Below are 12,373 nucleotides of genomic sequence, written 5' to 3'. Positions count from 1 at the left end.
TCAGCCCATCAGATATTTTCTATTTATTTCTTCCTTTTTCTTTATTCTTTATCTTATGAAAGCTCCTTGCCTTCTGCCCCATTCTGCAGTTCTCCAAAGAGACACTGTGCACTCATGGAGTGTTAAATAAAGTTTGTTTGTATTATTTAAATTGCCTTCTTTAATCATTTTTTATTAAGTATAAATGACCTTTACCACATTATTGAAATAGGCCCAGCTAAAATTCATACTTGGCTATAATTTGACCATAGTTTTACTATTTAATCTTGAAGTTAATAAAGCTATTCCTTAAAAACATTAACATTATAATTTGTACTTTTTAGTAATTCAGACAGGTTTTCCCCTTAATTAGTTCAAATTTGTAAGGTTTCACTAAACTTAAATATTATAGTATAGTTTTTTTAAATAATAACCTTCCTCTTTATTTATCTTAAATTCTTCCTTTTTCATTGATGAACCTTCTCCCTGATTCCATTCTTTTAACTGACGTAGGCAGTAATGGATTTTTTTCCTGGCTTTGTTTTTACTAAAATTAAGTTGAAATAAATAATTTTCAAGGGAGGCTAGTGTTTATTATTTTAACCTGTGAATAACAGCTACTAGGCTAGTAAAGGCTGTAATATCATCTGTTGGTGGTAATAAATTGTTAAAAAAAGAAGAAGAAAGGAGGAAGAGTGGGGAGCAAGGGGAGGAGGAAAGGGGAAAGGAAAGGGGGCAGGAGGAGGAGGAATGGAGAAGGGAGGAAGAAAGAAGACGGATGACAGCCTGGCCGGGTAGCTCAGTTGGTTGGAGTGTTGATCTGATTCACTAAGGTTGCGGGTTTGATCCCTGGTCAGGGCACAAGAATCAACCAATAAATATCTAAATAAGATACAAATTGATGTTTATGTCTCTCTCTCTCTCAAAATCAATTAAGGAATAAAAGAAGACTGTGTTGACAGAGATTTTGTGACCCACATAGCCTGAAATATTTACTACCTGGCCTTGTCCAGAAAATGTTTGTCAACTCCTGGTTTAAAGTATTTTATAAGAAAAGAAAGATTTTTTGAAAAAGTAGAGACAGCGAAGTCACAGAAGGACAGTTTGTTTTCTCACATTAAGTATATTCCTAAATTTTATATTTTTATATTATTTGTCTCTCTTTTTAAAAAAGATTTTATTTATTTATTTTTAGAGAGGGAAGGGAGGGAGAAAGAGAGAGAAACATCAATGTGCAGTTGCTGGGGGCCGTGGCCTGCAACCCAGGCATGTGCCCTTACTGAGAATTGAACCTGCGACACTTTGATTTGCAGCCCAAGCTCAATCCACTGAGCTACGCCAGCCAGGGCTATTTATTTGTCTCTTTAAATTAGTTTTTCATGAATTACTTTTCCCACTTGTACCAGGAGGAAATCTCATCAAATTGTTTGCTATTCTATGATATAGGAACTTATTTAAAGGACTAATAGGAGAGTCTTTTAAAATAAAATTCTGATTTCAGTCCATACTTGTTTAAAAACTGGGAAGCTCATTGAGAGTGCACTGTGACATTTTTAGGGAGCTGTATTTAGATTGGGGGTGTCAGAGGACTTGCTCATGAGCTGGCAGCCAGGGGCATAGGAAAGGTGCTACACAAGACTTATTCTTGGCTTCAGGTTCACATTTTCTACTTTCTATAGCCCATCTCTTTTAGAAGAATTTTGTCTCCTTAACTCACAAGAACTGTTAACTTTTGTCATGATTATTTTGGGGTTGCTATATAGGTATTTTCTCTTTTTAAAAAAATATTAACCATATCAGTAATGCCTATGTACATGAAAAGACTTTTTCTAATTTTTGTAATTAACTTCCACAGTTTCTCCCCCCATCACTGACTCAAGTTAAAGACATTACCATTTGTGAATCAATAATTGAGGAGACTCATACAAGGATTTCATAAAAGTATTCAGTGAACATCTGATGATATTTAGACCCAAATCATCTAATAACCTTAAATAAGTACTGTTTTAAAACAGTGTCAGTGATAATTAAAAATGGGCACAAAACAACAGCTACAAAACAAATAGATAAAAATTATTGGGTGGGCCAAAAAGCTCATTTGCTTTTTTACGTATGATGGCTCTAGTAGCACTTAGTTGTCTTTAACTTCACTTGAGACAATTTTGTTAGATTGTATTGTGACACCTGTCATAGCAGAGTGCTTTAAAAAATTTTATAAAAATTGGTGAATTTTTGTGTAGCTATTTTAATACTGAAGATAGAATACTCAACATTTTTTGGCATATTATGCTTTATTATTTCAAAAAAGGTAAAAATGCAACTGAAATGCAAAAAACAGGTTTGTGCAGTATATGGAGAAGGTGCTGTGACTAATTAAATAAATGCGTCAAAACTGGTTTGCGACGTTTCATGCTGGAGATTTCTTGCTGGATGGTGCTCCATGGTTGGGTAGACCAGTTGAAGTTGACAGCAATCAAATCAAGACATTAACTAAGAACAATCAATGTTATACCACACAGGAGATAACTGACATACTCAAAATATCCAAATCAATAAAGTTACTGGTGAAAATGAAAAATGTCTTTTATTTTATGGAAAAACCCACATGAATGAGAATGCTAAGATATATATATATATATATTTTTAACATGGCCACATATATGCTACCTCTAATATCCAAATTAAAAAAAATTTAATATAAGATATACAAAACGACATAATAGGATGAAATACTTATAATCTACCAGATTATGAAAGAGATTCATTAATATTACTGAGGCCCCTGTGTACCCTGAGTTTGATTACTTTTCCTTCCCCCAGAGATTAATCATTGTCCTGTACATTGGTGTATGGTATATCCATGTATTCCTTTATATTTTTTGTACAAATGTACATACCACTAAATAATTCTTATCATTATTTTACAACTTGTTAAATTGGCTTTATATCTGAATTCACATATTGACAGGTATGGTTTATTCACGTGGTAGAGATACAGCTCACCCGATAGTCTATCTGCTTCCCTATGTATCTTAGCCATTAGATCGAAATCACTGGAATGCGAGCAGAAGGAAAGTATGTTATGTGCAGGGCAAGGTGGTTAAAAGCACTGTCCCTTTCCTCCCCTTCCTCAGTGAACTCATAAGCCACATTTTCCAGATAAGGCCATAGGGCAGCTCTAGGAACATGGTGCATCTATCAGCCTGGGTCTCTGAGTAAGGGGTAGCAGGGTTTCTAGCTAATTCAAGTTGGACATACAAAATGAACAAAAAGTAATCCTGTTATGCTAAGACAAACACAAATGGGATATTTCTGGGATTATTCAAAAGCAGTGCTTTCAGTAGCAAGGTAGATTCAAAACCTTTTGAAAATACTTCTATCCTATGACTCTAGATTGACACTTACCTCTATTTGCACAAAGAAGTAAATCTCATATACTCTAATCTCTGCCTTCTTGGAAGACCTATTGCACTAACAATATTTTCAGATAAGTGCCTCATATTCATGTACTGTCTCCCGTATGTTAGTTTTGTTTCCCCAATTAGATTTTAAGCTCTTCAAGAATGTCTTTTCTTTTGTACCACCACACTGCACCTTATAGTCTACATACAGGCATGTAGTAATGACTGGTTTACTGTTCAATTGGGGAATACTAATATTAAATGTCCACTGTAAGGCACCTTGGCCCTTGGCTGCGCTTCACGTTATGTTGATCCTTATTATTTCCATTATATAAATGAGGATATTAAGGCAAGTAACTTTCCTTTGGTCACAGACCTACAAAGAAGATGAAGGGTGTGGGGAGGGCAGTTGAAACTGGACTGTTTGACTCTGTAAAGTCTTTGCTTTTCAGTTTTGTTTTTTTTTACTGAACTGAGTGAGACCATACCTACTATAGGGCAAGAAATTTAGAAGAACATAGAATGGATAATGAAGTTTATCTTTATAAACTTTACCAACATTAAAACATTTTTTTGAGACTTCCAGGATTTATGGCTGTTGGGTCTTACCTTGATCACCTCTGGAGTCTGCTGAATCAAAACCACTGAAGTAGTATCTTTGGCTTTATCACCAACAGGACTTCTGCAGACTGATAAATTGGCTTGGGAAGATGATGTCAAGGTTTCCTGTAGAATTTGCATCATTTCCTTTTCTTGTGATAGGCTCCCTCTGCCTGATTTGCATTCAACTAGTTCTTGAGCAAAGTCTTCAATGCTTTCTAAAATCCGTAGTAAGAGGGCTCGATCCTCTTCCTCAATTTTGTGTCCATTGGTTTCAATGATCTTTGTTAGACAGGAAGGTGAGACTTTTTCCGTGGGTGAAGAGGCTTTAGATTTAGGCTCAAGATCTACAGGGACCTGATCAGTCAACTGACTCTGACTATTTAGAGAGTCAGAACTTTTAACTTTGGTAAGTGGCTCTCTTAGAGAGGTCTCCATTTTCTGTGAAAAAGATTCCAAATCCATTAACAATTTATCTATCTCCTCCTTACTGTTAGAATTCATAAAATCTCTGTGGTGTTCCTCTTCCACTTTGGGAACTTTTGACTTAAGATCTTCCTTGGGTATATCAACAACTGTTTTCTCAAATACCTTACCCATTTCATTTTGCACTGAGGCAGGGCATTTTTTAAGATGAGTACCATGATCTGAAAATTCTGCTCTATCTTCATTCACCTTTAACAACTCCTGACTGAGTCCATTCTCTGTCCTCTGTCTTTTATCTAATGCTTTCTTTCCATCTGACTCCTCTTCAATATAAAGGGTTTCCATTAACTCACCAGAAGGAACATTTCCTAAAGTGTTCATGGTTAATGACCTTGATTGAAGCTGGACATCTTTTAGAGTTCTGGGATCATTTATCTCTAAGTTATATGTGGAATTTGTAGAGTTGTTTGGAATGGATTTCACAGTGTCTATTTTCCTAGAATGATGCTTGTCATCTTGCAATTCTATCGTTTGAAAATGTCCAGGGTCAGGGGCTGAGAGCTGGACAACATCTTCATATTTAGGGGGCTGCTCAGTGCCAAATATTGGGGAGAAGGGAGTCAGCTGTAAACTAGGCATATTAACATATTCTGTTAAATCTATAGCCTCATTGTTCCCAGACTGCATGAGTTCAAATGGTAGCTTTTTCAGATAGGATGCTAACCTGGTCATTACATTCATATAGACAGTTTCAGAGCTAGAAACTCCATCATTACCATTTCCTTCATTGATGCTACTCCCTGACTTTTTCTTTATACATTGTTTTATAATGTCTGTGCATTTTTTCAAATCCTCTGAGCATTTCAGCAATATGTCCAAGCACATCTTTATGTCTGTTCCAGAAGAAAAATTATCTATTTTATGTTTTTCCAAAATCTGAGTAACCAGGTCTTCTTCAGAGAAGTTGTGAAGAAACAATGAAGTCAGGTTCACATCGAGTGAATTTCTATGGGACAAAGACTTTTCCTCAACTGAGGAACTCCGGAGTAAACCGAAGGATGAGGAGTTTCCATCATTGTTGTAATGGCCACAGAGCAAGTCAAAATCAACTGACCTCCTATTAAATGAGTCAGACTTAACTTTCCTTCCCTTTCTGTAAGCTGCATGGTTAGAGTTTTTGAGTTTTTCAAGGGAAAATTCTTTTATTTTCCCACTAGCAAAACTGATTGCTTCTCCTGCAATATCCTTTAGGTTACAGGTATTCTGAAACGTAGATCCTTTCTTGACCCTGGGTATGCCTGTGAGGGCCTGATGGGGATAGTCACTTTCAGCTGATGAAAACCCATTTTCATGGGATAGAAACATGGAGTCCAGATCTGCATCTTTGAACTGAGACACAGGGATGTGTAAGAGATCTGCACAAACACTATGATGTATCACAATGCAGTCAACTCCATGTGCAAAGGTGTGGCAGGTTCCAGTGCAATAATGAATAGCTTGCTCAAAACGCCGGTCTATCACCACACTGTTGTAGTGGTTCACAGTACTAACCACAAGTCTGTAAGTTGCTGCCATAATATCAAATCCACTTAGTGGTGGGATTACTTGGAATTTTCTAGAACTTGTTTCAAGTAAATTTTCCTAAATGACAATCAGCTGAAAATATGTTTGACAATATTCAGTGGTTTCTTGTAATATATACAAACCTCTCCCACAAACAGAAATCTTCTAAATTTGAGGTTCGGTAGCTGTCAGGATCAGTAGCTGTTGCACATGTGTGCTTATAGTAGCAAGTCTAATAATTTAATAATTGTGCTTTTTAGTTTTATTTAGTAATATCATGATACTATAAAAGTTTTATAAAAAATATCTTCTTTTAGTTCTTCAGCAATTCTATGACAGAAGTTTATTGTCATAAACCTTAGTTGGTAGTATAGAAGATTTGTGTTAACTGAGTCCTCCAAAGGTTTAAATGATCCATTTTTTTTCTGAGAATGAGAAGAAACCTATAAAGAAAAAAATAATAAAAAGAAAATATGATTTCTTAATACTTAAAGAACCATTTATTCCTTCTTCTTTGCATCCCTTATGCAGTTAATTGCCAAGCTTTATTCTTTGCCATATCACTGACTGCTGATCTTTGATTCATGCCTTTGTTTTATCACACTCTACACTCCTTACTCCCTATAGAAATATTACCTCAACTCTACCTTGTTATAACTGCCTCCAGCTTGGTATTTCTTATCCCACTTTCCTTGCCACTTTACATGAAACTAACAAGTATTTCCACCAAAGTACTTGTTTGACAACACAAATACTTGTTCTTGATCTACAACTCCCTCTACACTTAGAAATTATTCTCCCATCATCCTCAATTTTCTTACTATCTAAAGAAAGACAGAAAACCCCCCCCCACAACCTTCATTACTACTCTTGATCCCAGACTCTCAAACCCTGCCATAGGCAGAGATCTTTCTCTCCCTCTCACCATCAAGTGCATAAAATTTACTTAATTGTTCTCTTAAAAAAAAAAAGGCTTCTAAATCATGGCTTTCTGAAAAGGTTCAATCAATGTATTCACTCAATTGATAAATACTGAGTGCCTACTACATGTCAGGCATTTGCTAAATGCTGGGGATATAGCAGTGAATAAAATAAAGTCCCTGGCCTTATAGAGCTGACAATCTAGTTGGGAAAAAAAAAACAATATGTAAGTTAACATATAACTTAGATGGTAATATGTGCTATGGAGAAAAAGGAAGCACGGCAAGGGTTTAGAAAGGAAGGGAGGATGCTATGTTACAAAGGGCAGTTCAGGAAAAATTTCACTTACTCATTAATAGAGACCTGAAAGAAGAGAGGGAATAAGCTGAGGAGGTATGTTTGGGTTACATCGTATCAGACACCTTAACCGTAAGTGCAAAGGTCCTGAGGTGGAAGCATCCTTGATTTACTAAAAGAATGAGAGGACGCTAAAGTGACTGGAGTAGAAAAAGCAAGGGGGGTGAGAAGCAGTGTGGGAGATAATACCACAAAGGAAAGGCAGGAATCTAAATCATTCTTGGGTCTATAGACTACTATGATGAATTTGGCTTTACTGTGCATGAGCCTGGAAACAACTGATAACTACTGAGCAGGGGAATGACATCAAATTTACATTTTAAATTGGTAAATTTGGCTGTTGTGTTCAGAGGAGACTGTAAAGGAGCAACATAAGAAGCAGGGGGAAGGGGGGCTATTACAATAAATTAGGCAAAGAGGCTAAGGTGCTTGGGCTAGGAGAGTAACAGTGGAGGAGTTTAGATGCTGTATATATTTCAAACATAGAGCCAATATGATTTGCTGAAGGACAGAATGTGTGGCACTACTATATCAAGAATGATGCAGTAAGGCCTCATTGATAGGAAGGAGATGATAGGAAGGAGATGATGATAGCAGTAAAGGAGATCAATAGCACCAATACACCATCAATAGTCCTAGAGTTTCCCATCCAAGTACTAACCAGGCCCGACCCTGATTAGCTTCTGAGATCAGATGAGATCTGGGTGGTATGACTGTAGACCAATAACAATAGTGTTTCAACAATAAAACTTTTCACATTTACTAATGAGAAACAGAACTTTGTTGTTTTCCTTTTTATTTGTTCAATCCTAGAAAACTGTTTTTGCTTATTCTCTTTCTTTGGTAAGCTGTTTATTGCTCATTTAGGCATTAGACACTTAGTAAATACAAATATAATTAATGCAAGTAATTCATGAAGAACCCTTTTGTTTGTTCATTTCTAATACTGGTTAGAGTATATTTCCTGGCTTTTGGATCCAACGATTACTCTGTTTTTGTGCTAGCCCTACACGATTGTGATTACTGTTGCTTTATTAAGCTTTATTATCTGGCTTTGTTTCCCATATCCCTAATTATGTTTATTTTTTACACTCCAATATTCTTTGATAAATCTTCCAGATAAATTTTTGAATTGTCAGGTTTTAAGAAAAATCCTATTGAAATTTGGTTACAATTGCAATAAATTATGAATTATTTTGAAGGAACACTAGTATAATTATACAGATTTTCAGCTCAGAAAAAATAAAAATCTTAATTCCGATAATATTCCTTTATTTCTCTCTGCAGTTTTCTTCAGGTAGGTCCTGTCCTTCAGGTAAGGCCCCCATTCTTCCTGTCCTTCAGTGTCTTAACTTTGTTGCTATGTGAATGGATCTTTGTTGTGTACGTCTCATCCTCTACTTCCTTGTAGTCCAATCTCAGATGGCTCATATAAAACCATAAAATTAGACATGCAGGATGGATGAAGGTGAAACAGAAAGAAGCTCCACAGTAAAGGAAGTACCCAAGGATTCTTAAGTGAAAATACAAAGAAGCCAAAGAGAATAGTGCTATGGAACAAAAGACTAGAATATGGCAATGAAAGGAATTACTGTTTCAAAAGATGTACATCTAGAAGAGGGAAGAAATAGCAGCAAATGTGAAAAAATATTCACCTTTTCAGAAATTCAAGGTTTTGAAAGTGTTTTTGGGTAAGGATAAAAAGAAAAAGAAAACACAAAGTATACTGTCAGGAAAGAATATTACAATAAGTGTGTGAGAGATATTAGGACAATATCCTAATACAAGTGATAACACATGTGATAAAACTGATCTTGGGGCAAAATACCTAAGTGTTGGAAAATTTAAATATACAGATACCTATTAAAACACATCAGATAAATTCCTAAATTGGCATGACACTATTTTATTTCTGTAAAACTTGAGAAATTAAAGAGAAGAAGTATTTATCTAGGTTTGAATATAATTAAAAGAACTGATTGGTAATATAACATGATGGAAAATATAAGAATGTAATTGTGTAATATTAGAATTTGATATAATCAAGGAAAACACTGGCTGGAGTTAGATGTGCCTTTTGACCACTGCTGCCCAATAAAATTTTTCTGTGTTGATGGAAATATTCTATGTCTGTGCTATCTGATATGGCTGATTATAGCCACATGGTACTACTGAGAACTTTAAAAGTGGGTAGTGTAGTCCTGACAAGCGTGGCTCAGTTGGCTGAGCACTATCTGGCAAAGCAAAAGGTCACCAGTTCGATTCCCTATCTGGGCATGTATGAGAGGCAACCAATCGATGTTTCTCTTTCACACTGGTGTTTCCTTTCCTTTTCTTTTTTTTTAAAACGTCTCTTCATTATGTCTTTTTTTTTAAGATTTTATTTATTTATTTTTAGAGAGGGAAGGGAGGGAGAAAGAGAGAGAGAAACATCAATGTGCGGTTGCTGGGGGCTGTGGCCTGCAACCCAGGCATGTGCCCTGACTGGGAATTGAATCTGTGATGCTTTGGTTAGCAGCCCACGCTCAATCCACTGAGCTACGCCAGCCATGTTTCCTTTTCTTTCCCCTTCCTTTCCCCTCTCTAAAAATAAATAAATAAATAAATAAATAAATAAATAAATCTTTAAAAAAGTAGACTTCCAGCAAAGATGGAGGCATAGGTAGACATACTGTGCCTCCTCGCACAACCAAAATAAGGACAACAACAATTTAAAAATAAAATAACAACCAGAACTGACAGAAAATTGAACTGTATGGAAGTCCGACAACCAAGGAGTTAAAATAGACACATTCATCCAGATCCGTAAGTGGGGTGGAGTTGGACAGCTGGGTAGAGAGGGGTCGTGGCACCGGGCGTGCAAGGCAGCAATGGGCAGACCCTGGGTGCGCAGGTGGTGGCTGGCAGACCCCGGGCATGGGGTGGCAACAGGCAGACCCAGTGAGGCGGCGATTACGAAGCGAGGCACTGCACGCAAGGTGGCTGGCTGACCAGGCAGTCCCACATTCTCTCAAAGATAAACCAGGCGAGACTGAGGAGCAAGACAGACCACGCAGCCCAGGGTCTCAGTGCTGGAAAATAAGGCCTCAAAACACTGATTGAAAACACCTGTGGGGGTTGAGGCTCAGGGAGAGACTCCCAGCTTCACAGGAGAGTTCATTGGAAAGACCCACAGGGTCCTACAATGTACACAAGCCTACCCACATGGGAATCAGCACCAAAAAGGCCCACTTTGCTTGGGGAAAGCTGACAGAGGGCAGAGCAAGTGCCATTGTTCTCTCTCAGACCCCACCCCCACATACAGCATCACAACCCAGCCTTGTGGGTTGACCCACTCTGGTGAACACCTAAGGATCTGCCCCTCATATGTATCAGGCGCGACAAGACAAAAAAAAATGGCCTAAATGGAAGAACAGATCAAAACTCCATAGCAAATACAACTAAGCGGCCAAGAGATAGCCAACCTATCAGATACACAGTTCAAAGCAGTGGTGATCAGGATGCTCACAGAACTGGTTGATTTTGGTTGCAAATTACATGAAAAAATGAAGGTTATGCTAAGTGAAATGAAGGAAAATGCACAGGGAACCAATAGGGATGAGAACGAAACTGGGACTCAGATCAATGGAGTGGATCAGAAGGAAGAAAGAAACAACCAAATAGAAAAGAATGAAGAAACAAGAATTCAAAAAAATGAGGAGAGGCTTAGGAACCTTCAGGACATCTTTAAACATTCCAATATCTGAATTATAGGGGTACCAGAAGAAGAAGAGGAAGAGCAACAAGTGGAAAAGTTATTTGAACAAATAATAAAGGAGAACTTCTCCAGGCTGGCAAAGGAAACAGACTTCCAGGAAGTCCAGGAAGCCCAGAGAGTCCCAAAGAAGTTGGACCCAAGGAGGAACACACCAAGGCACATCATAATTATATTACCCAAGATCAAAATGAAGGAGAGAATCCTAGAAACAGCCAGAGATAAGGAGACAGTCACCTACAAAGGAGTTCCCATCAGACTGTCAGCTGATTTCTCAAAAGAGACCTTACAGGCAAGAAGGGGCTAGAAAGAAGTATTCCAAGTCATGAAAGGCAAGAACCTACATTCCAGATTGCTCTATCCAGCAAAGCCATCATTTAGAATAGAAGGACAGATAAAGTGCTTCCCAGATAAGGTCAAGTTAAAGGAGTTCATCATCACCAAGCCCTTATTTTATGAAATGTTCAAGGGACTTATCTAAGAAAAAGAAGATAAAAAACATGTATAGTAAAATGACAGCAAACTAACAATTATTAACAACCACACCTAAAACATAAACAAAAACAAACTAAGCAATCAACTAGAACAGGTACAGAACCACAGAAATGGAGATCACATGAGGGTTAGCAACAGGGGAGTGGGAAGAAGAGAGAGGGGGAAAAGGTACAGAGAATAAGTAGCATAGATGGTAGGTAGAAAATAGACAGGGGGAGGGCAGGAATAGTATGGGAAATGTAGAAGCTAAAGAACTTATGACACATGGACATGAATTAAAGGGGGGGAATGTGGGTGGGAGGGGGTGTGCAGAGTGGAGGGGAATAAAGGAGGGAAATGGGAAAACTGTAATAGCATAATTAATAAAATGTATTTTAAAAAGTGAATAGTGGAGCTGAAGAACTGAATTTTAATTTAATTTAATTTTGAAATTATTTTAGAGTCAGAAAGAAGTTGCCAAAATGGTATACAAAGAGTTCCTATGTACCATTACCTCAGTTTCCCGTACATTACCATAGTACAATGATCAAAACCAGGAAATTGACATTGTTACTATTAAATGAGCTACAAATCTTATTTGGACTTCACCACCTTTACATGCACTCACTCCTTCTTTTCTATCCTTTCTCCCTTCCTTTCATAGTACCTACTACCACCACAATCAGGATACAAACTGTCCCACTGCCTCCTATAAAACCCCTCAGACTACCTTTGTGTAGTCATGCAGTCACCCCAAACCCAGTCCTTTGGGGTCACTGATTTGTTATACATCATTGTAATCTTGTCATTTCAAGAATGTTTTATGTATGGAATTATACATATATAAGCTTTTGAGATTGGCTTCTCTCACCTATATAACATAATGATTTTGAATCAT

General features: G+C 37.2%; 1 protein-coding gene across 3 annotated transcripts in view; it reads right to left on the bottom strand.

Moving 5' to 3' along the window:
- Positions 1-12,373, bottom strand: part of PPP2R3A (protein phosphatase 2 regulatory subunit B''alpha) — a 149,578-nt gene that overhangs the window by 105,832 nt on the left and 31,373 nt on the right. For all 3 annotated transcript variants that reach the window (XM_045856653.1, XM_045856652.1, XM_045856654.1), the window contains exon 3: positions 3,990-6,412. In XM_045856653.1, coding sequence (XP_045712609.1) covers positions 3,990-5,981 — 1,992 coding nt within the window. In that variant the 5' untranslated portion in view covers positions 5,982-6,412. The remainder of the gene's footprint in view (positions 1-3,989; positions 6,413-12,373) is intronic.

This window comes from Phyllostomus hastatus, unplaced genomic scaffold, assembly GCF_019186645.2.
Source record: "Phyllostomus hastatus isolate PE091 unplaced genomic scaffold, TTU_PhHast_1.1 phas_scaffold_129, whole genome shotgun sequence".
NCBI lineage: Eukaryota > Metazoa > Chordata > Mammalia > Chiroptera > Phyllostomidae > Phyllostomus > Phyllostomus hastatus.
This window is presented reverse-complemented; position numbering and strand designations above follow the sequence as displayed.